This window comes from Leucoraja erinacea, chromosome 1 (genome assembly GCF_028641065.1).
Source record: "Leucoraja erinacea ecotype New England chromosome 1, Leri_hhj_1, whole genome shotgun sequence".
In the NCBI taxonomy this organism is placed as follows: domain Eukaryota; kingdom Metazoa; phylum Chordata; class Chondrichthyes; order Rajiformes; family Rajidae; genus Leucoraja; species Leucoraja erinaceus.
In genome coordinates this window covers 26,849,917-26,875,627 of record NC_073377.1, presented here as the reverse complement: position 1 = coordinate 26,875,627, position 25,711 = coordinate 26,849,917, and the positions used below count along the sequence as shown (strand labels likewise).

Genomic DNA, 25,711 nt, shown 5'->3' with positions numbered 1-25,711 from the left:
GAATAGTGTGTGTTACCTTCAATTTTAGGTAACGAGAATTTGAATGTTAATATTGTTGGTTTATTAACCGCACAAGCAGATTATGAGGGTGGTTTTACTCTAGCAATGGAGAAGGCCCTGCACCAAAAGATCAATATTCAAATGTCAATGGGAATGGGAATATAACCATATAATATATAATATAACAATTACAGCACGGAAAGCGGTGTTAAAATGGTTAGGAAGCAGGAGATCTAGTAGACCTTGGTGGACCGAGCTTAAGTGTGCAGCAAAACGGTCACCGAGTCTGTGCTTGGCGTTGCCAGTGTTTCTGAGGCATCATTGGGAACACTGGATGCAGTACATGAGGTTAGACTATGACTAATTAGGTGGATGACAAAGATCTCATGATATTTTCCCAAGCACAAGCACGTGTCTTGCCTTTAGGGCCGATATTCTTCCCACTATCAAAAATAAACACATTAATTGGTCTTTGGTATTATTAGGGATGGAGAAAATTGTGAGACACATTTACTTGAAGCATTTAATAAATTCATTGCAGTTTGTCAACAGAAATGGTACTGACATCAGTAATGCCGCATCAGCCAAAGAAATTAAATCAGAACATTCTGGAAATACTCAGGCCACCTCTGTGGGCGCCACAATAGACAATAGACAATAGGTGCAGGAGTAGGCCATTCGGCCCTTCAAACCAGCACACCATTCAATGTGATCATGACTGATCATCCCCAATCAGTACCCGTTCCTGCCTTCTCCCCATATCCCCTGACTCCGCTATCTTTAAGAGCCCTATCTAGCTCTCTCTTGAAAGTATCCAGAGAACCGTCCTCCATCAGCCTCTGAGGCAGAGAATTGCACAGACTCACAACCCTCTGTGAGAAAACGTGTTTCCTCGTCTCTGTTCTAAATGGCTTACCCCCTATTCTTAAAATGTGACCCCTGGTTCTGGACTCCCCTATCGGGAAACATAACATCGGGAACATGTTTCCTGCCTCTAGTGTGTCCAAATCCTTAATAATCTGATGTGTTTCAATAAGATACCCTCTCATCCTTCTGAACTCCAGAGTGTACAAGCCCAGCCGCTCCATTCTCTCAGCATATAACAGTCCCGCCATCCAGGGAATTAACCTTGTAAACCTACGCTGCACTCCCTCAATAGCAAGAATGTCCTACCTCAAAATAGGGGACCAAAACTGCACACAATACTCCAGGTGTGGTCTCACTAGGGCCCTATAAAACTGCATAAGGACGTCTTTGCTCTTATACTCAACTCCTCTTGTTATAAAGGCCAACATGCATTCGCTTTCTTCGCTGATTGCTGTACCTGCATGCTTACATGGCTCAGCACTTCAACTCCCCCTCCCATTCCCAATCCGACCTCTCTGTCCTGGGTCTCCTCCATTGCCAGAGTGAGCAACACCGGAAATTGGAGGAACAGCACCTCGTACCTCCTTGGGGAGTCTACATCCTGCGGGCATGAACATTGAATTTTCCCAATTTTGTTAGCCCCTGCTGTCTCCTCCCCTTCCACAGCCCTCGGGATCCTCCTCCTTTTTCCTTCTTTCACCCCGCCACCCTATCAGTCTGAAGAAGGATTTCGGCCCGAAACGTTAGCTATTTCCTTCGCTCCATAGATGCTGCTGCACCCGCTGAGTTTCTCCAGCATTTTTGTTTACCTGCTTACTTTCATTGACTGATGAATAAGGACTCCCAGATCCCGTTGTACTTCCCCTTTTCCCAACTTGACACCATTTAGATAGTAATCTGCCTTCCTGTTTTTGCTACCAAAGTTGATAACCTCATATTTATCCACATTAAACTGCATCTGCCATGCATCTGCCCACTCCCCCAACCTGTCCAAGTCACCCTGTGAACCCACTCTCCTGACATCTGAAGAAGATATCTGAAGAAGAGTCTGGATCGGAAACATCATCCATTCCTACTCTCCAGAGATGCTGTCTGTCCCGCTGTGTTACTCCATCCTTTATCGTCTATCTTTGACACAAGAAGATAGAGTGATAAAGAAGGCGTGTGGTATGTTTGCTTTCATTGGCCAGGGTATTGAGTATACGTGTCAGGAAGACACGTTGTCACTTTATAGGATGTTGCTCAAGCCATATTTGGATTAGTGTTTATAGTTCTGCCAATCCCATTGCATGGAGGCTTTGGAAACTGTGCAGAATAGGTTTATCAGAATTCTACCAGGTGTATTAGCTATAAGGAACGTTTGGACAAACTTGGATTGCTTTCTTTGGAACAGAGGTTGAGGGGAGATTTGAAGAAGTATATAAAATTATGGAGGGCATAGATGGGATAGACAGTAGGAGCCTTTTTCCCCAGAGTGGAACTGTCAAAGACAAGAGGGCATAGCTTTAAGGTGAGCACGGCAATGTTTAATGGAGATGTGCAGGGCAAGTTTTTTACACAGACAAAGGTGTGTGCCTGGAACGAGCAGCCAAATGTGGTGATGGAAGCAGATACCATTGTACTTTTAAGAGACTTTTTAAAGACACATGGACATGGAAAGAAAGGAAAGATGTGTATCTTGTGCACAGACATTGTGAGCTGAAGGACCTGCTCCTGTGCTGTACTGTTATATGTACTTATTCTACAATCTCCACTATATCCAGTGCTTCCTAAGGCTCCTGACTCTGATTGCAAAATAATCATTTGATGAGATATAAAACTTGCTTTATTATTTTATTCGAGCCATTCTGACACATTTGCAGTTTTTTTCATGGCACATCATTTAAATCTCGCCTCCTGATATGTAAAGTAATTGCCCATTCGCGGCCCAATTAAAACTACCCAGTTTTGACATATATTACAAGGAGTAAATTCTTACATAGAAATCTCAACATCAATTGCTACATTGATATTCAGCACACAGTATCTTTTTATTTCTGATCTTTTAACTGCGCTACTTTCCTGTACTAATTCCATATCCCTCGATTCCATAATTATCTGCATATCTATTGATTTAAAAAAAAAGTATGCTTGGTGATTGATTCCCCAGTGTCCACATGGGCCATGAATTGCAAAGATTCACTGCTCCTTGCTTGGAGAAATTTATTTTAATATTGGCCCTCAATTGCTGATGCTTAATCTTGATATTGTGGCCCATTTTCATAATTCTACCAACTAAGGGATGCAAGGTCCTTGCATTTGTGTTGTCAAGCCACATAAGAATCAATCAGATCATCTCTTATTTTTCTTAACTGTGCACTTTCGAGTTCACTTTCCAGTGCACTTTCGAGTTCATTTTAAAATTCTTTTATTTGTTTTTAAATCATTGAATGGCCTCGCCCCGCCTTACCTCTCTGAGCTGCTCCACCTATATGCTCCTGCCCGGTGCCTCAGGTCAGTGGATCAGCTGCTCCTTGAGGTACCAAGGTCTAAGCGGAAGCTCATAGGGGATAGAGCCTTTTCTGTTGCTGCCCCGGCACTCTGGAACACCTTGCCGCTGCAGATCAGACAGGCCCCTTCACTGTCCATCTTTAAATCCTCCCTAAAAACTCAATTTTATTCACTGGCTTTCGACACTGGCTGAGACTTTGTTCCTGTTTTAGTGCTTTTAATGTCTTTTAATTTTTACTGTTTTTATAGTCCTGTCGTCTTAATGGTTTTAGTAGTTTGTAATAACTTTTTGTTGACTTCCCATGTACAGCACTTTGTGGTAACTGATGTTGTCTAAAAGCGCTTTATAAATAAAGTTATTATTATTATTATTAACTCAACAGAGCTCTGACCCACTGTGCTTAGTATAGTATAGTATATCTTTATTGTCATTTTCCTGAGTACTCACATAAAATAAAAATACATATATCATGAACAAATTAAACACTCTACTCTCTACTAAACATCAACAGGCGTTCCAAATCCTGAATCACAAATCTGCCATCCCAGGAATCAATCATGTGAATCTTTGCTCTACGTCCTGAATTACAACCATGTCCTTCCTCTGGTAGGAAAGCCAGACCTGTACATTATACTCCAGATAGCACTAGAGTGTGAAGCTTGTCCCTGAGGAAGATCTAGTGCCATCCACTATACTTGTTCCACTCCTTTAAAATCTCTTTTCCAATTGTAAATTTATCAAGATCTCTGAATCTGGTGTTTTTCCTCTGCACTACCTGTGTACTTAGTTAGTCATAGAGTGATGCAGTGTGGAAATAGGTCCTTTGGCCTAACTTGCCCACACAGGCCTAACATGTCCCAGCTACACCAGTCCCACTTGCTTGTGCTTGGTCCATATCCCTCCAAACCTGTCCTGTCCATGTACCTGTTGAACTGTTTGAACTCCACATTGACAGCTCTCAAGCTCAGGATCGAACCCAGGTCTCCGGCGCTGTGAGGCGACAAGTCTACCATATGACATTCCTGATGCTTCCATGCATTTCTGAAGTTTTCCTGCATCTTCTTCACAGTTCACCCTACCACCCAGCTTTGTTTATAAATAAACAACGTAGATGGGAAAAAATGATTCACTAGGGAAAAAAATGATTCACTGGAATTTATAAGGATGATAGGGTATCTTATAGAAACATATATAATTGTTAAGGGATTGGACACGCTAGATGCAGGAAACATGTTCCTGATGTTGGGGGAGCCCAGAACCAGGGGCCACAGTTTAAGAATATGGGATAGGCCATTTAGAATTGAGATGAGGAAAAACTTTTTCACGCAGAGAGTTGTAAATTTGTGTAATTCTCTGCCACAGACGGGTGGAGGCCGATTCACTGGATGCATTTAAAAGAGAGTTGGATAGAACTCAATGCTAGCAGAATCGAGGGATATGGGGAGAAGGCAGGAATGGGGTACTGATTGTGGATGATCAGCCATGATCACATTGAATGGTGGCTCGAAGGGCTGAATGGCCTACTCCTGCACCAATTGTTTATTTATCTATGATCCTGCCAGCTTTTAGAGTGACACTCAAGAGACTTGATTGACTCGGTTTCAATGTTCCAGTGAAATTGATTTTTTTTTCAGTGAAATACAAGCAAGAGAAGTGTGGAATAAATCCTGACATGTTTGCTGACAATTTAGCTACAGGGCATCAAGGATGAGCTGAAAGCTAAGCCAGATGTTTTCCCCATCGAATGTTGAAACTTACATCAGGAATCAGATTTTAATTAGGATGTCAGATAAATCATGTCCCAAACATTGATCAGCCAGCTGTGCATGCACCGTTAATGCACACAAACCAACCTCCCTTCGGTTGAGTCCATTCATACCTCATGCTGACCATACCATACCATACCTTGGTGCTGGCCTCGGCAAGGCCAGCACCAAAATCAAGGATGAGTCACACCCTGGCCACCCCCTCTATTCCCCTCTCCCATCGGTCAAAAGGCACAGAAGTGTGAAAACGCACATCTCCAGATTCAGGGACAGTTTCTTCCCAGCTGCCATCCGACAACCGAACCTTCCTACCTATAACTAGAGAGCAGTCCTGAACTACTATCCACCTCATTTGGAGACCCTTGGACTATCCTTGATCGGACTTTATTGGCTTTACCTTGCACTAAACAAAATTCTCTTATCATATATGTGTACAATGTGAATGTCTTGATTGTAATCATGTATTGTCTTTCCGCTGACTGGTGAGCATGCAACAAACGCTTTTCACTGTACCTCAGTACACATGACAAAAAACGAAACTAAACCAGCAGAACCAGTGCTCTTCCAGTGTGTACAGCTTTGTGCTACACTCGTAGTACCTTTTCGACAGGACTGTTCACAGGGCCTGCTAATGCTGCTTCCCACATCAACAGCTATCTTTACCATTAAATTAATCTTGTTGCTGATTGCTCTTCTTAAATTTTGAACTGAAATTTAATTCTGCTTTATTTTCCCTGCAGCGTGGTTTTTTCCGTCTGCACAGTGAAGACTATTTTATCGAACCGATACAGCGTTCCCCACAAGACAGAGAAAAGCCGCATCTACATATTATTTACAAGAGGCAAGTTTCTCAACGTTCTCGGAGACAGCACCGTGAATTCACTCCTGGGATCTCGGGGACTTGTGGAATACAAGGTATAGTAACAGCTGATGCGCACAATTTTATGAGGTGGGCGATAATTAGAGGAAAGGAATTCAAATATTATAACTGCATTAGAACGTCCTGTGATAATAAAGAGGATGAGGCAATGTTTTCAATTGAGGTCCAAACATTATTCCGATGGATTCAGTCCATTTATTTTCCCACCTGGATTTGATTGGTACTATATTTTCCGCTACTCATTAGAGAAGCCTAATAGACAATAGGAAGTGTAGATGCTGATTCACAAACAAACAGACAAAGTGCTAGAGTAATGCCCCTGTCCCACTTAGGAAACCTGAACGGAAACCTCTGGAGATTTTGCGCCCCACCCAAGGTTTCTGTGCGGTTCCCGGAGGTTGCAGGTGGTTGCAGGTGGTTGCCGGAGGTTGCAGGTAGTGGAAGCAGGTAGGGAAACTGACAAAAACCTCCGGGAACCTCCGGGAACCGCACGGAAACCTTGGGTGGGGCGCAAAGTCTCCAGAGGTTTCCGTTCAGGTTTCCTAAGTGGGACAGGGGCATAACTCGGCGAGTCAGGCAGCATCTCTGGCAAACATGGATAGGCAACGTTGCTAGCCGGTCTCCAGACTGATTGTATTCGATGAGGAGAAAGCTGGAAAACAGGTGCGGGTGGGACAAACTGTGGCAGATGATAGGCGGATACGGGTGAAGGGGGATTTGATTGGAATATAGTTGGACAAAGGCCAGAGATGAAAAGGAGACAAAAGGCTGTGAGGCAAGGAGAAAAGAGAAGGGAAATGTCGCGCTAGTGGAAGATATATAGATGGAAGGGAAGGGGCAGAGGAGTGGTGGAAGAATGGGAGAGAAAGGGGGGGCTGGGATAGTAGGAGAAATGGGTGCACATCCTGGTGGGGCACAGCGAAGAGAGAGAGAGTTAAAAGCCGGAGGATTTCTTCAACATATTTGACAGTCCGGTGACAATATCAAACACTTATTACAAGCTAGTTGCTCTCACCGCTGTTTTTAGTGACCCCTGAGCATGGTAGCAGCAGCATACTCACATGTAGTTCAGCAAAACAGCTTCAGATTTTGTGCAAAATATTGAGGGAGGTGCTGATCAATACAATACAATACAATTTATTTGTTGTCATTTGAACCCAGAGGTTCAAACGAAATTTGGTTTCTGCAGTCATACAAACAAGAAGAAGAACCAAGACACAACACAATTTACACGAACATCCATCACAGTGAATCTCCTCCTCACTGTGATGGAAGGCAAAGTCTTATCTTTCCCCTGCTCTCCTCGTTCTCCTCCCGATGTCAGAGTCAAAGCCCCCGGCGGACGATGGTAAATAAGTCCCGCGGCAATTTTAAAGCCACGCCGGGTGATGCAAGGCCGCGCTCCGGGTCTTGGTGTTGGAGCCCCCAGCGTGCGCTAACAAGTCCCGCGGCCATTTAAAGCCGCGCCGGGCGATGTAAGGCCCCGCTCCAGGTCATCCTCAACCCCACAACTCGGACGGGAGAAGTCGCCGTTGCGGAAGCCCCGAAAAGCGGTCTCCCAGTAGGGACCCGCGGGCTCCCGGTGTCGCAAAATCAGATTTTGCGACTGAGTTTATTCTTCAACTCAATTGATTTTCTCGGCTGATTTCATTTTTATCTGCTTCTTAGCAGAAAATGTAACTACAGTTGTTTTAGCATGTCAAATTGAACTGCAGATGGAAATGATTGATCAGGCGTGTTCAGTACGTTTGCAGCTTAGAGTTGATTTTCTTAGTGGAATTTAATGTTAGACACCCACGCAATAGAGGCAAAGAGGTGAAAAGCTGAGAAAAAAAGGAGGTACAACATGCAAATTGCAATGGATATACGAAAGAAGGAAAATAATTTAGAACATCATTGCACTGATAAAGGTAGAAAGAAAAGAGATTCTAGCTAAACTTAGGGAGGCTTTTGATAATGTTCCCACATGCTCGGCTGTTTTATAAAGTGAGGTCACATGGGATCCGGGGAGAGTTAGCTAACTGGAAACAGAATCGGCTTCATGGAAAGCGCATAAGGTGATGGTGGATGGTTCTTTTTCAGACTGAAGGTGACTAGTAATGTACATCAAGGGATAACAAGTAGATAGGATGATAAGGCTTTTGGTACATTTTGGTACATTGGCCTTCTTCAGTCAGAGTGTGGACTATAGATTTTGGGATGTTATGTTAGTCATACAGGATATTGGTGAGGCCACATTTGGAGTACTGCATCCAGTGTGGTCACCCGGCTACAGGAAGGATGTAGGCCTTCCTGTCCCCTGCCCCCTGTCGCCATCAAGGGTGTGGAGTTTCCAAGGAGTACAAGTACCTTGGAGTTTACCTGGCAAATAAATTAGACTGGCCCAGGAACCCTGAGGCAATGTATAAGAAATGACAGAGCCGTCTATACTTTCGGAGGACGCTCCGCTCTTTCAACATCTGCAGTAAGATACTGCAGATGTCCCACCAATCGTTGGTGGGCAGTGCCATCTTCTTTGCTGTTGTGTGCTGGGATAGCAAGGCAAAGGCCGTGGACGGCAACAGAATTAACAAGCTCATCATGAAGGCTGGCTCTATTATGGGGGTGCAGTTGGATTCAGTGGAGACTTGGAGTGGAGGATGGTCCTCAAACTGTGAAGCATCTTACACAATACAGCCTACCCCCTCCATGACACACTGGTCAACCTGAGGAGCACCTTCAGCAATAGACTGGTTCCACCGCGATGCAGCACATAATGCCACAGGAGACCTTTTTCCCTGTGGCTATGAAACTGTACAATTCCTCCCCCTTCTGTCGTTGGGTAGACAGACTCCCCTTCTCCCACCCCCTCCCCAATCTTTGCACATTCCCAATCCTGGACTTTCTACTCATCACTTTAATTTCATGTTTCATGTATCTTATTGTGTTTCATGACTGGTGGCAGACTATCGTATCGTAATTAAGCTGGAGAATATGCAGAGAAGGCACATGAAGATGTTGCCAGGATGAGGAGCTGAGCTATAGCGAGAGGTTGGTCAGGTTAGGACTTTATTCCTTGGCGGCAGGCGTATAAAATCATGAGGGGAATGGACAGGGTAAATGCATGTTTTTTTTACCAAGGGTAGCAGAATTAAAACCCAAATAACATGGGTTTAAGATGAGAGGGTCAACATTTAATAGGAACCAGAGGGACAAGTGTTCACTCAGAGGGTGGTGGGTATATGAGCTGCCAGAGAACATAGGCTGAAGGGCCTTTCTCCGTACTCTATGACTATGACAGTAGGAGAGCAAGATGTTTGGTCCAGAAAGATTGCAATTGGCCAAGGAGACCATTTAAGGTATCTGTGCCAGTGGATTTCCAAATGTAAACGTTCAAAAGATGGATTAGAACATCCAGAAAACAACTATCGCCACGTAATATTAATACTATTATAACATTTTCTAACTGTTTTCTAATGAAACTTAGGATGGGCCCAATCAGGCCTTTGTTTGGGGTTCTTGAGGTTAATTCAGGTTCATGATAGTGTTAGCATATGGGTACCCTGGTCAGATACTATACTGAGAAAGAGATTAATGGTCACATACCTAACGTCCACGAGAAACATGTGGTGCAGGCACCTAATGGCACCGGTCAACCTGCCACACAAAATAAACATCATCACTGCTACTTTAAAGAAACATGATATTGAGCACAAAGAAAAACACCTCTCCCGGCCCACCAACTTGTACTCAGCTACATTCAGCTCAGACACTAATTGATGCATGTCAACACGTTCTTGATGGTTTTCTTGAAATTGTTGTTTCATGTTTCAGAGGTTTTCAGAGAACACTGTTGCAGATGCTGGATTATCTTTCAATAACTGTAAGCCTTCTGCAAAATAATTGCTCGGAGACATGTGAATACTAGTCAGTGCAGCCTCCTTAATGTTGAATGTATTTGGATCCATAGAGTTCGTGCAGATCAGCGTAAGCTGTTAGGATGATTGAACGTCAGAGGTGATATGCGTGCCAGAGGTTATGGGGAGAAGGCAGGAGAATGGGGTTAAGAGGGAGAGATAGATCAGCCATGATTGAATGGCGGAGTAGACTTGATGGGCCGAATGGCCTAATTCTGCTCCTATTAACATGATCTTATGACGAGAAGGGGTAGGAAGACCTCTCAGCAGTGAGTGGTGTCAACTAAGAGTATTCAGCGAGCAAGCCTCTAACATGAAATTCGGCAATGTCCAACTTTGATATCCTGTACATTGGAATGTCACTGAAATTTGCTCTTTGTAGCCACAAGCGCAAACCTCAAAGACAAGGCGGATATTGTTTGGTTGTGAGAGGATGTTTAAGATGCTTGTCAACTTTATCCTTCATAAGTCTGTGTGCTCAATCCACTCGCTACTCCCTCCATCCCCATAATTGTGTTGTTGGACACCGTGTCTTTAAATTCAACACTGTTATTGGATGAAAAATGGGTATTTGATGAGTCAGATTGCAGGAGGGATAATCTGGTTGAATGATACCAGAACACCAATCTTGCTTTAAACTTAAGTAAAAACAAGGATCTGATTGTTAATCTCAGGAAGAGAAAGCCAAGTATCCGAGCCTGTCTTCATCGCCAGGATGGCAGTGGAGAGAGTTACCGGGCATTCATAACTCTGAAGATCTGTCCTGGGCCAAGCATGTTGATGGAATCATAAAGAAAGCACATCCAAGCCAATACTTTCTTAGAAGATTGAGGAGATTAGGTTTGTTGCAGAATACTCTATACTCTGGATTTGCAAAGATTGAGATTGACACTGACTGAATGCACCTTACTTTGTGTTTACTTCTTGGTAGCTTTGTATTCTTGATCCAAAAGTGATTCTGCTCTAGTTGCGTGAGAACAAGCAGTGTATCATGAAGATCATTGCCCAATATTTTGACACCAGTCACGGTGCATTTATTCTGTGGGGGTCCTGTTTGCCAGCAATCACATCAGAACCAAAGGTAGCAACTGGGGAGTATTGGCTTTCCATGGATGCCATGGCTCATGACTCCTGCTTGTTCCCTACACATGTGCAACAGATATACTGCCTTGCTGTCCTAAGAACAATAGATCAGTCCACAGGGGGGTGATTATTCTGCCTGGATGGTTCTGTAGCAATCTTGCAGCGCTTATCTGATTGAGTGTCGTGTTATTTCTTGATATGTTGGGTGCTGCCCAAACTTAATAGCTATTCATACTGCGTAGCAATTAAAGAAGGAAGGAAGGAAGGAAGGAAGGAAGGCAGCAACCTAGATGATCTTTTATTGTGTCTGGGATGTAAATAAGGAACGAAGAACAAGGAAAATATTTCAAATAGAATTTTCCATTCACCAACAATGACATCTCTCTTTACCTTTGTCATTGAGAGTTGCATAATTGTATTGTTCATGATGCAAAGAAAAAGCCTAAACTTGAATCATATCAAATACTGAATGGAATCATGTCATATTGCTTGCAAAATGAAATTGAACATCTTTGTGCATTTGTATAGTGCCTGTATTTCACGTGCCTGCATCACTAATATGTCTTCTAATTTGCAAGGTAGGATGACCGTGCAGGGCTAACTTGAGTACCACTGGGTATGGCAGAGGTGACTCAATCTAGCTCAATCTATGGATGGTTTTATTGGTAGCACTTTTGCCTCTGAATCATGGGATTCATTTCTTACTCCTAACTACTGAACATGGATTAAGTGTTGTGCCATATTGAGGGAAAAGTGCACAATTGGGTACAGTTGTTAAAATTAACCCTCTTCTGCCCTCTTATTAGGAATTTAAGAAGACATTTTGTTTTAATCTACCAGTTCTCTGCTGATATATATTCCTCAATCAGATTGCCTAGTCATAATGGGTTTGTTGCGACTTGATGCTAAATTATTTTCAGCACCTCAGTACTTTAGAAGAGGGATGCCGAGGATCCATGAACCTGTCATCATCGACGAGTTGGCAGTGGAAATAATCGACAACTTCAAGTTCCTGGGCCTACATTTCTCCAAAGATCTGCCCTGGGCCCAGCACGTTGGTGTAATCATAACCAAAGCCCCCCAACACCTCTTCTTCCTTGGAAGATTGAGGAGATTTGGTATATTTGGTAACTTCCCAGCAGCTATTAGGCTCTTGAATATGACAAAACAGTGACTAAAATGGGGACATTGGTTGCACTAAGGACCACACCTTTTTGCACTAGTATTGGGGCGATTAGTTTATTGGATTATTTGTTTATTATATGCTATCATTGAGTATAGCATTTATAGGTGAGCTATGCGGCTGCAAGGAAGAATATCATTGTTCTGTGTTGGCAGATATTACAATTGAACACATTTGACGACTTGGCTTGTGATTACACTTCAGAAATGATACATTGGCTGCAAAGTTCTTTGGGATATTCTTATTTTGATGAAACAATTAAATAAATGTGCTTCCTCTATGTTAAAACAATAGACAATAGACAACAGACAATTGGTGCAGGAGTAGACCATTCGGCCCTTCGAGCCAGCACCGCCATTCAATGTGATCATGGCTGATCATCCCCAATCAGTACCCAGTTCCTGCCTTCTCCCCATATCCCCTGACTCCACTATTTTTAAGAGCCCTATCTAGCTCTATCTTGAAAACAACCAGAGAACCCGCTTCCACCGCCCTCTGAGGCAGAGAATTCCACAGACTCACCACTCTCTGTGACTTCTGGGCTTCCCCAACATCGGGAACATGTTTCCAGCCTCTAGCGTGTCCAAACCCTTAAAAATCTTATATGTTTCAATGAGATCCCCTTCTAAACTCCAGAGTGTACAAGCCCAGCTGGTCCATTCTCTCAGCATATGATAGTCCCGCCATCCCGGGAATTAACCTTATAAACCTACGCTGCACTCCCTCAATTGCAAGAATGTCCTTCCTCAAATTAGGGGACCAAAACTGCACACAATACTCCAGGTGTGCTCTCACTAGGGCTCTGTACAACTGCAGAAGAACCTCTTTGCTCCTATTTTCGATTCCTCTTGTTATAAAGGCCAACATGCCATTCACTTTCTTCACTGCCTGCTGTACCTGCATGCTTACTTTCAATGACTGATGTACAAGGTCCCCCAGATCCCATTGTACTTCCCCTTTTCCCAACTTGACGCCATTTAGATAGTAATCTGCCTTCCTGTTTTTGCTACCAAAGTGGATAACCTCACATTTATCTGCATTATTCATCTGCCATGCATCTGCCCACTCCCTCAACCTGTCCAAGTCACCCTTCATTCTCATAGCATCCTCCTCACAGCTCACACTGCCACCCAGCTTTGTGTCATCTGCAAATTTGCTAATGTTACTTTGAATCCCTTCATCCAAATCATTGATGTATATTGTAAATAGGTGCCGTCCCAGCACCGAGTCTTGCGGTACCCCACTAGTCACTGCCTGCCTTTCTGAAAAGGACCTGTTAATCCCTACTCTTTGTTTCCTCTCTGCCAACCACTTCTCTATCCATGTCAGCACTCTACCCCCAATACCATGTGCCCTAATTGTGCCCACTAATCTCCTATGTGGGTCCTTATCAAATGCTTTCTGAAAGTCCAGGTACACTACATCCACTGGCTCTCCCTTGTCCATTTTTCTAGTTACATCTTCCAAAACCGAAGAAAAAGATTGCAGGATAAAAACACAAATAGAGCATTGTATTGTCTATAGAGTTTCAAAGTAGGTTAAAAGTGAAGGCACATGATGCTGGTATAAATTAATTAGATGATCAGAAGAGGTACCGGAAGGTGCATCACGAATAGATAGGTTAATTACAAAAAGACGATGAAAGGATTTATTTTGTTTTCAAATTGCTTCCATTCTTACACAATAAACTATTCATTTTTTAGGTAATTAAAACTGAATCTAATTTACTGCCCTACACAGCTTTAGCTGAGCATTTAAAATATTGTTGTCTTGCCACAACACATAATTACATTATTATAATCATTGCTCAACATAGTGCAATGGATCAGTTCACAATAATATCAGCAGTAAGGGTTAAGTATGTTTTGGTATTACATTGCATTAGTTGATCGTTTGATTCCATGGCTAGCTACTTAAATGGAAAATTGTGAAGCAGTAAATTCTGGGAATATTTTTATTATTATTCATTTCAAAACATGCCACTAAATTTAACTGGGATAGATTACTAATTTTAAAAGCAACTGGCAAGCGTCTTATGGAGGAGAAACATTTAAGGAATGAGTATGTAGTGTTCTGACATGTTCATGTTTTTACTCACATGATAAATCAGTGCCTGGCTGTTCCTGACTCTCCCTTGGTTTTTTTCCCCTGTGATGAGTGATGGCATAAAACTGTGTTTGGAGAGGAAGCTGGAATCCTTCAAAATCATTGTAAGAATGCATGCTGAAGATCTAAATTCAGCTATTGGAGTTAATGCAGTTAGAACGTGTTACTATGTTTGTGTTGCTGCATATATTGAAGTGGTCGTGAAATGTGTTGGGATTTCCAGTTTAGTTCCGTTTATTATTGTCATGTGCATCAACAGCGCATACATAAAGGAGAAAGTATACAACATTTACTGCAAGGAAAAATGAGTGGAACGTTTGTAATGAATGATTGTGGATCCTGTTCTCGGATTGGCACGCAGAAAGTCACCATGCTCGGGCGCCATCTTGGATCAAGTGCTGAAAATGTTTTTTTTTTTTCTGCAGTGGGATCAAATGCCCAATATTTTACTGTTAATTGGGGTGCAGGCCATCCCAGCTGGATAGTGAAAGTGTCATGGGCTACCTGTGTTAGGTCCTGCATTGTTTGTACTGTATAATAACAGTCATGAGTGGGCTGTTTGCATTCTTCACTTGCGCATGACAACCCATGCACAATCCCGGATTAACATTCCCTGAAGATAAACACAAAATGTTGGAGTAACTCAGCGTGTTAGGCAGCATCTCTGGAGAAAAGGAATAGGTGACATTTCGGTTCGAGACCCTTCCCCAGACTCAAAACGTCACCTATTTAGGGTCTCAACGCAAAACGTCACCTATTGAGTATGGGAACTCAGGTAGCCCCAGCATTCCCTCTCTCTCTATCCCTGGCCCACCCAAGTCGCACTAGTTTATCATTTTCACCCTACAAACAGCTTACAATGGCCTTTTTCCTTTATCATTGTTACTTTCTTGCATATCTTTCATTCATTGTTATTTATCTCTCCACATCACCAACTATATATCTTGTTTCCCTTATCCCTAACCAGTCTGAAGAAGGGTCTTGACCCGAAACATCACCCATTCCTTCTCACCAGAGATACTGCCTGTCCTGCTGTTACTCCAGCTTTTTGTGTCTATGGTAGGTAAAGAAAGTTGTTTAAAAAAACCCAAATGGTATCTTGGGCTTCATAAATACAGAGAAAGGGTAAACAAATGTCATGGTGAACCCTAATCAAGCACTGGCTTGATTTATTTTAAACAAGCATTACCAATATTCCTTTATTAAGACATAGTATAGTCTGTGCCATGTTGTGACTGAGCAGGAGCCCCTGCATTGTCTGCTGAACTCTAATTGACTTGAGTACTGCCGTTTAAATATATCATCATACTTCATTACATATATCTAACTGCAAATAATTTTAATTTTATCTGTTTCCAATATAAAAGCTAATGTAGTTGTCTAGTTTATGGGAATAGTCAGGGTAATGAGTTGACAAGCTTTTCCATCTGTGCTCTCTTTTTTCTTTATGATTAGATTAACAGTAGATTGTTACTGGAGATTTTAAATGTGAATATTGACAGACTGCTTATGCCACTAAAACCTTACAATGATACAACTAATTGGATTCCACTCTATCTAGCTGCTGTTCATTAACGTATACTAAATATGTCCTCCAGTCTCAGGACAAATTAATCTCAGAACATTTTAAAAATATCCAGAATTGTGTCCTTGCAGTTACTGGAAATTGTCAGTTGAGTCATTCTAGAATGATTTAGGTGGAGCAGCCAGTGCAGATAAAAAGCAGTCGTGGAAAGATGTCTTTTAATTTTCACCACAGTAGGAAACAAGTCATGCTCAAACCCGAGGGGCTGTCAAGGAGACATGGCATAGATGTCACAGATGAGGAGGATGAGTAAGAGGAAGAGGAAGAGTTTTGTTCAGTTTACAGACACAGCCAGCCAACAATCACCAGTACACTAGTTCTATCGTATATGCTAAGGACAATTTACAGAAGCCAATTAACCTACTAACTTGCACGTTTTTAGAATGTGGGAGGAAACCGGAGTACAGGAAGAAAACCCACGCGGTCACTGGGAGAACGTGCAAATGCTGTACTGCACAGACAGCACCCACAGTCAGGGTCGCTCCCAGGCCTCTGGCACCATAAGGCAACAGCTCTACCGCTGCACCACTATGCAGCACAATCATGACAGACGAGTGAAAGATTGGTTTAAGATGAGTGTCTTGAAAGGGAACAACAATGGCGAGTGCAGCAGATAGTAGATCCATAGCAGGATCTATACCCTGAGCCGGTGTTTCCAGTCCCTCATCATCCTTAGTCAAGATTCTGAAACTCCCTCTCCAATATCACTGAGGGCGAACCTTCACCAGAAGGACTGCAGGCACTCAAGGTGGTGACTCACCTCCAGCTTCTCGATGACAATAACCATATAACCATATAACCATATAACAATTACAGCACGGAAACAGGCCATCTCGGCCCTACAAGTCCGTACCGAACAACTTTTTTTCCCTTAGTCCAACCTTCCCACTCATACCATAACCCTCCATTCCCTTCTCATCCATATGCCTATCCAATTTATTTTTAAATGATACCAATGAACCTGCCTCCACCACTTCCACTGGAAGCTCATTCCACACCGCTACCACTCTCTGAGTAAAGAAGTTCCCCCTCATATTACCCCTAAACTTCTGTCCCTTAATTCTGAAGTCATGTCCTCTTGTTTGAATCTTCCCTATTCTCAAAGGGAAAAGCTTGTCCATATAACCATATAACCATTACAACACGGAAACAGGCCATCTCGGCCCTACAAGTCCGTGCCGGACCTGAACACAATCACAGAAGGCCAATAATTAAAGGGGAAGTGTTGCCTTCCTGAAGGGTGAGGATAGAAGAGGATATTATTGATGGAATCATCCAGTGACCCAATAGGGGTAGAAACAGGAAGAGAATAATCACTTTGTTTTTTTAATATAATATTTTTATTAGAAGCAAACACATATTAGAAGCATTTCATGTATATCAGTCGTACATTATTAATATTATCAATTGTGGATTGATTCTGTTTCTAGTTTTTTTTTATAGATAGGAAGTAAAAATGAAAGGGAAAAAAAACACTATCATGTCAATTAAATGTCAATAATCACTTTGATGCGACTTTATTTTAATTCCCCCATTGGTCAGCAGGAATTCGAGGAGTAGATGTGTAGGGAGATTGCAGATAGATGTAAGAATAATAAGGTAATATCAGCGTGAGTTTTCAACTTCCCTAAAATTGGCTGCGTCCCCCATAGTGTTAAGGGCTTGGATGAGATGGAATATGTTCAATGGAATTTCTCGTATGTTGCAAAAAATACTTGGCTAATAAAGTATTATTGTATTGTATCCCTTAAAGTTTTCTTAATTAATAAATGGCGGGCTCTGCAAGAGAACATGCACCGCTGGACCTAGTCTTGGAGAAGGATGTCAGGCAAACGACTGAAGTGTCAGTGGGGGAGCACTTTGGGACAAGTGACCATCATTCTATTACTTGTAAAGTAGTAATGGAGAAGAATAGGACTAGTCTACAAGTTAAGGTTGTAATTTGGGGCAAGGCCTATTTTTGGAAACTTAGGCGGGAATTTGGAACAGGGTATCTAGCAAATGGGAGGTTTTGCTGGAGGAGAGAGTGCTCTCAGGATCCTTTCATCGGTTTATATGAAAGAAATACTCGGTTGCTTCACATCTTGACCTAAAGATTCTCCACTGGCCCTCATTGTATGGTTGGAGATAGTTTGTTCATGGAATTGTCTTTCACCTCACAATAAGATCAAGACCAATCCAATCTTTAGCCTCAACCACTTAGTTGTTTAATCCCCATTGGTCTTCATTTTCCAATGGTCCAAAAAAATATCTCCTCCTTGAATTTGTTCAATGTTTCAATACCCACAAGCAATAGGAAAATAGAATTCTATAGTAGTCGGGATCAAACCTAAGTCTCTGGCACTGTAAGCAGTGGCTTTACTGCTGGGATGAAGACATTGTGGAAAGTTAACAACATTTAATAGATCATCTGAAAGTCTGAGCCTGAAGAAGGGTCCCGACCCAAACCGTCATCCATCCTTTTTCTCCAGAGATACTGCCTGACCTACTGTTATTCTGTTATTGTGTCTATCTTCAGTATATACCAGTATCTGTGGTTCCTTTCCACACAAATGAGAAGGTAGTTGATTATAACTGGAGCTTTGTGTGGCTGGTTGATGATAAATGTTTTTCAGGATAGGGAGAAAATATTGAAAGTCACTAAAGGGGCTGTCCCACTTGGGCGACCTAATCTGCGAGTTTAGAAGAGTGTCTTCGTCCTTCAAACTCGCAGCATGGTGGACACATGGTCCTAGGAGGTCCTATGAGGTCGCTGGAACTCTCCTTCATACTCGAGGAAAGTTTGCGAATACTCGTGGCCTCAGCTAGGTCGCGGAAAATGTTTTCATCATGTTGAAAATATTTCCGCGACTAAAATTTAGTCGTCATGGTTCTTTTAAAATCGTAGTGCAGTGGAGTGGGGTTGCTATGTAGTTATAGGCAGTCAAGGGCAGCCGTAGGCAATCTCCTTCGCTGACCGGGCATTTTAATTGGCTCATTGAAGTTTTCAGGACCAAGGAAAACCGACCGGTAGGTTAAATGCCCGCTAAACCTTATTATCTATATTACTAAAAGTTTGAAACATTTAGAGATGAATTCGATCTGATCTCGAAGATGCCTGGTGGTCATGCAGAAAGCAGTCAGCAAATCTATACCTCCTAAATTCTTGTATATAAGCATAGTGTTCATAAGGTACTTAAATCTGGTTTGGTTAAATTTAAGACTGCGCAAATCATGTACAAAGTAAGAAATAAGTTACTTCCAATAAATATACAAAAACTGTTATGGAAAGACAGGGTGGGTATACTTTGTGAGGGGAACATAATTTAAAAAAACTCAATGTCTGAACAACTCTTAAAAGTATGTGTATAGCAATCTGGTGTGAATTTGTGGAACAGGAGATAAAACTTAGCACAAGCATAATTCAGTTTAAAAAGATGTACAAAAACACTTGTTTAAAAGGATATTGGAATGAGGATAGGTGATTGTGATATTTGTTATACTGATTGTATTGGGAAGGGTGATTATAGGGTGATGGGTTGTATATATGACTAAGGTACTGTATAGTATATACGGGTTTTTTCTTTTCTTTTTCTTTTTTTCTTTTTTGTATGGCTTGTAAATATTTGATTGGTGCTCAAATGTAAATAATTTGGTATACATATAGTGGCTGGTGTACATATGGTGTACATATAGCTGCTAAATTTGTATAAGATAATTACAAGCAGTTGAATAAGGGGTGGGAATTAATAAGCTTTGGCCTCTTCCTGCTCCTTTTCGGACACATATGATTTCATTTATTTATAGATATTGTTTATGACACTTTATAAATATTTTTGTTTTGTTTGTTGTATGCTGTTTCACATTTGCTTTTTATTCTTTTATTCTGTTCAAAATAAATAAACAAAATAAATAAATAAATAAATAAATAAATAAATAAATAAAATTAATGTTGTTAAATAGTGTCATACAGCATGGAAACAGGTGCTTCAGCCCAACTTGCCCACACCGACACTAGTCCCACCTGCCTGCATTTGGAACATATCCCTCAAAACCTATTCTAACATAGAAACATAGAAAATAGGTGCAGGAGTAGGCCATTCGGCCTTTCGAGCCTGCACCGCCATTCAATATGACCATGGCTGATCATCCAACTCAGTATCCTGCCTTCTCTCAATACCCCCCGATCCCTTTAGCCACAAGGGCCACATCTAATTCCCTCTTAAATACATTTGTATTAACTAATCTCTTTCTCTTCACGTATCTATAAAAACTTTTGCAGTCAGTTTTTATGTTCCCTGACAGTTTTCTTTCATAATCTATTTTATCTTTCCTAATTAAGCCCTTTGTCCTCCTCTGCTGGACTCTAAATTTCTCCCAGTCCTCTGGTAGGCTGCTTTTTCTGGCTAATTTGTATGCTTCAGCTTTTGTTTTTGATACTATCCTTGATTTCCCTTGTTATCCACGGATGCACTACCTTCCCTGATTTATTCTTTTGCCAAACTGGGATGAACAATTGTTGTGGTTCATCCATGCAGTCTTTAAATGCCTTCCATTGCATATTCTCCGTAAGGGGGAACTGTACAAAAGGGACGGATTGCATCTTAACAGGTGTGGGACCAGCATTCTGGCAGGCAGGTTTGCCACTGCTACACGGGTGGTTTTAAACTGAATAAGGGGGGTGGGGTGTCGAATGGGATAGTGGAGGATGGAGTTAAAGGGAAAGGGTTTCTTAAATGTGTGAGCATAGAGACAGAGGGGTGTAAAATGAGGGTAGAAGCAATAGGTAAAAAGGTGAAAAGTAAAAGTGGCAGGCCGGCAAATCCAGGGCAAAAATCAAAAAGGGCCACTTTTCAGCATAATAGTATAAGGGGTAAGAGTGTTGTAAAAACAAGCCTGAAGGCTTTGTGTCTCAATGCAAGGAGCATTCTTAATAACGTGGATGAGTTGAATGTGCAGATAGCTATTAATGACTATGATATAGTTGGGATCACGGAGACATGGCTCCAGGGTGACCAAGGCTGGGAGCTGAACATCCAGGGATATTCAATATTCAGGAGAGATAGACAGAAAGGGAAAGGAGGTGGGGTAGCTTTGCTGGTTAGAGAGCAGATTAACGCAATAGAAAGGAAGGACATTAGCTTTGAGGATGTGGAATCGATATGGGTAGAGCTGCGAAACACTAAGGGGCAGAAAACGCTAGTGGGTGTTGTGTACAGGCCACCTAACAGTAGTAGTGGAGTTGGGGATGGCATCAAACAGGAAATTAGAAATGCGTTCAACAAAGGTAAAACAGTTATAATGGATGACTTCAATCTACATATAGATTGGGTGAATCAAATTGGCAGGGGTGCTGAGGAAGAGGATTTCTTGGAATGTATGCGGGATAGTTTTCTAAACCAACATGTAGAGGAACCAGAGAGAGAGCAGGCTATTCAAGACTGGGTATTGAGTAATGAGGAAGGGTTAGTTAGCAGTCTTGTTGTGCGTGGCCCCTTGGGCAAGAGTGACCCTAATATGGTTGAGTTCTTCATTAGGATGGAGAGTGACATCGTTAATTCAGAAACAAGGGTCCTGAAGGTAACTTTGAGGGTATGAGACGTGAATTGGCCAAGATAGACTGGCGATTGATTCTTAATGGGTTGACGGTGGATATGCAATGGAAGGCATTTAAAGACTGCATGGATGAACTACAACAATTGTTCATCCGAGTTTGGCAAAAAAATAAATTAGGGAAGGTAGTGCATCCGTGGATAACAAGGGAAATCAGGGATAGTATCAAAACAAAAGATGAAGCGTACAAATTAGCCAGAAAAAGCAGCCTACCAGAGGACTGGGAGAAATTCAGAGACCAGCAGAGGAGGACAAAGGGCTTAAATAGGAAAGGGAAAATAGATTATGAAAGAAAACTGGCAGGGAACATAAAAACTGACTACAAAAGCTTTTGTAGATATGTGAAGATAAAAAGATTAGTTAAACCAAATGTAGGCCCCTTGAAGTCAGAAACGGGCGAATTGATCATGGGGAACAAGAACATGGCAGACTAATTGAATAACTACTTTGGTTCTGTCTTCACTAAGGAAGACATAAATAAACTGCCGGAAATAGCAGGGGACCGAAGGTCAAATGAGATGGAGGAAATGAGTGAAATCCAGGTTAGCTGGGAAGTGGTGTTAGGTAAATTGAATGGATTAAAGGCCGATAAATCCCCAGGGCCAGATAGGCTGCATTCTAGAGTACTTAAGGAAGTAGCCCCAGAAATAGTGGATGCATTAGTGATAATTTTTCAAAACTCTTTAGATTCTGGAGTAGTTCCTGAGGATTGGAGGGTAGCTAATGTAACACCACTTTTTAAAAGGGAAGGGAGAGAGAAAACGGGGAATTACAGACCAGATAGTCTATTGTCGGTAGTGGGGAAACTGCTGGAATCAGTTATTAAAGATGGGATAGCAGCACATTTGGAAAGTGGTGAAATCATTGGACAAAGTCAGCATGGATTTATGAAGGGTAAATCATGTCTGACAAATCTTATAGAATTTTTTGAGGATGTAACTAGTAGAGTGGATAAGGGAGAACCAGTGGATGTGTTTATATCTGGACTTTCAGAAGGATTTTGACAAGGTCCCACATAAGAGATTAGTAGACAAACTTAAAGCACACGGTTTTGGGGGTTCAATATTGATATGGATGGAGAACTGGCTGGCAGACAGGAAGCAAAGAGTAGGAGTAAACGGGTCCTTTTCACAATGGCAAGCAGTGACTAGTGGGGTACTGCAAGGCTCAGTGCTGGGACCCCAACTATTTACGATATATATTAATGTTTTGGACAAGGGAATTGAATGCAACATCTCCAAGTTTGCGATTGACACGAAGCTGGGGGGCAGTGTTAGCTGTGAGGGGGATGCTAGGAGGCTGCAAGGTGACTTGGATAGGCTGGGTGAGTGGGCAAATGCATGGCAGATGCAGTATAATGTGGATAAATGTGAGGTTATCCACTTTGGTGGCAAAAACAGGAAAGTAGATTATTATCTGAATGGTGGCCGATTAGGAAAGGGGGAGATGCAACGAGACCTGGGTGTCATGGTACACCAGTCATTAAAAGTAGGCATGCAGGTGCAGCAGGCAGTGAAGAAGGCGAATGGTATGTTAGCATTCATAGCAAAAGGATTTGAGTATAAGAGCAGGGAGGTTCTACTGTAGTTGTACAGGGTCTTGGTGAGACCACACCTGGAGTATTGCGTACAGTTTTCGTCTCCTAATCTGAGAAAAGACATTCTTGCCATAGAGGGAGTACAGAGGAGGTTCACCAGACTGAATCCTGGGATGTCAAGAATTTCATATGAAGAAAGACTGGATAGATTCGGTTTGTACTCGCTAGAATTTAGAAGATTGAGGGGGGATCTTATAGAAACTTACAAAATTCTTAAGGGGTTGGACAGGCTAGATGCAGGAAGATTGTTCCCGATGTTGGGGAAGTCCAGAACAAGGGGTCACAGTTTAAGGATAAGGGGGAAATCTTTTAGGACCAAGATGAGGAAAACGTTTTTCACACAGAGAGTGGTGAATCTCTGGAATTCTCTCCCGCAGAAGGTAGTTGAGGCCAGTCATTGGCTATATTTAAGAGGGAGTTAGATGTGGCCCTTGTGGCTAAAGGGATCAGGGTTATGGAGAGAAGGCAGGTACAGGATACTGAGTTGGATGATCAGCCATGATAATATTGAATGGCGGTGCAGGCTCGATGGGCCAAATGGCCTACTCCTGCACCTATTTTCTATGTTTCTATGTTTCTATGTAACCCTTTGAGAATCAATTGCCAGTTTATCTTGGCCAATTCACATCTCATACCCTCAAAGTTACCTTTCTTTAAGTTCAGAACCCTTGTTTCTGAATTAACAATGTCACTCTCCATCCTAATGAAGAACTCAACCATATTATGGTCACTCTTGCCCAAGGGGCCACACACAACAAGACTGCTAACTAACCCTTCCTCGTTACTCAATACCCAGTCTAGAATAGCCTGCTCTCTCGTTGGTTCCTCTACATGTTGGTTTAGAAAACTATCCCGCATACATTCCAAGAAATCCTCTTCCTCAGCACCCCTGCCAATTTGATTCACCCAATCTAAATGTAGATTGAAGTCACCCGTTATAACTGTTTTACCTTTGTTGCACATATTTCTAATTTCCTGTTTGATGTCATCCCCAACTCCACTACTACTGTTAGGTGGCCTGTACACAACACCCACTAGCGTTTTCTGCCCCTTAGTGTTTCGCAGCTCTACCCATATCGATTCCACATCCTCCAAGCTAGTGTCCTTCCTTTCTATTGCGTTAATCTCCTCTCTAACCAGCAACGCACCCCACCTCCTTTTCTTTTTTGTCTATCCCTCCTGAATATTGAATATCCCTGGATGTTCAGCTCCCAGCCTTGGTCACCCTGGATCCATGTCTCCGTGATCCCAACTATATCATAATCATTGATAGCTCTCTGCACATTCAACTCATCCACATTAAGAATGCTCCTTGCATTGAGACACAAAGCCTTCAGGCTTGTTTTTACAACGCTCTTACCCCTTATACAATTATGCTGAAAAGTGGCCCTTTTTGATTTTTGCCCTGGATTTGTCTGCCTACCACTTTTCACCTTGCTACCTATTGCTTCTACCCTCATTTTACACCCCTCTGTCTCTCTGCTCACACATTTAAGAACCCCATCACCTCTTATTCTCTGTTTATTATTTTCTTCTTCTTTCCCCCATACATGTTGGGTCTGAGTGCTTCCCTTCTCTGCCTCCTGCCTCACATACTGTCTACTAGCTTTCTCTATTTGAGTCCCTCCCCACAACCGTTCTAGTTTAAAGTCTCCACAGTAGCCTTTGCAATGCCTCCGCAGTAGTGGCAATGGGCCCATCTCCTATCCATATACCTGTCTAAATGTTTCTCAAACCTTGCAATAGTACCTTTCTCAAATAGTCCTCTGGGAGCTCGTTCCATACACCCACCACCCTTTGTGGGAGAAAAAAACAATTACCCCCCAGGCTCTTATTAAATCTCTTCACTTTAAACTTATGTCCTATTTAGATTTCAATGCATGGGAAATAACAGTGGGGTATTGAGGACATTTCACGCTAGTGGCAGCAGTGTTTCAGTTTATTTACCCAAAGCACTGCTCAAGGAAAGTAATTTCCTGCTGCCTGCCATGCCAAGCCATATACAGTTGAATTACAGAAAGGGAAAAGTAACTCACTTCTCGCCGATGGGAAATGACTGAAATTGCTTTTCCAGAAAGGGAATATTTACTTTATACATCTGCATTGAAAACCTAAATGATACCACAGTTGTTGGCCAGATCCACGACAGTGATGAGACAAAAGAACACAGAGTGCTGGAGTGATTCAGCAAGTCAGACAACATCCCTGGAGAACATGGAGAGGCAATGTTTTGAGTTGAGACTCTTCTGCAGTGATGAGACAAGGTTCAGGAAAGAGATTGATGGTCAGCATGAACACGGTGGGCCGAAGGGCCTTTTTTCACTATGTATTTTTAAGTAAATCTAAGTAAGTAAGATTACATTTCTTTAAATTTGAAGGTTTTATGGAGTCATAGAGAAAGACAGTCATAGAGTAATCGATCATTGAAACAGGTCCTTTAGCCCAACTTGTTCCATATACCCACCTCATCTATTCCATTCATGATTTTATACACCTCCATAAAATCACTGCTCTGATTTCTGCACACCAAGGAATAAAGTCCTAGCCTGCCGTACCTTTCCAATAGCTCGAGTCCTGGCATCATCCTCTTAAACTTCTCTGCACTCTTCCCAGGTTAATGACATCCTACAGCACGGTGACTAAAACTGAACAAATGTGATCTCAC

General features: G+C 42.2%; 1 protein-coding gene across 1 annotated transcript in view; it reads left to right on the top strand.

Annotated features, from left to right (window-relative positions):
• Positions 1 to 25,711, top strand: part of LOC129693306 (A disintegrin and metalloproteinase with thrombospondin motifs 12-like) — a 548,000-nt gene that overhangs the window by 93,570 nt on the left and 428,719 nt on the right. Inside the window, exon 3 of the mRNA XM_055632162.1 lies at positions 5,865 to 6,039. Coding sequence (XP_055488137.1) covers positions 5,865 to 6,039 — 175 coding nt within the window. The remainder of the gene's footprint in view (positions 1 to 5,864; positions 6,040 to 25,711) is intronic.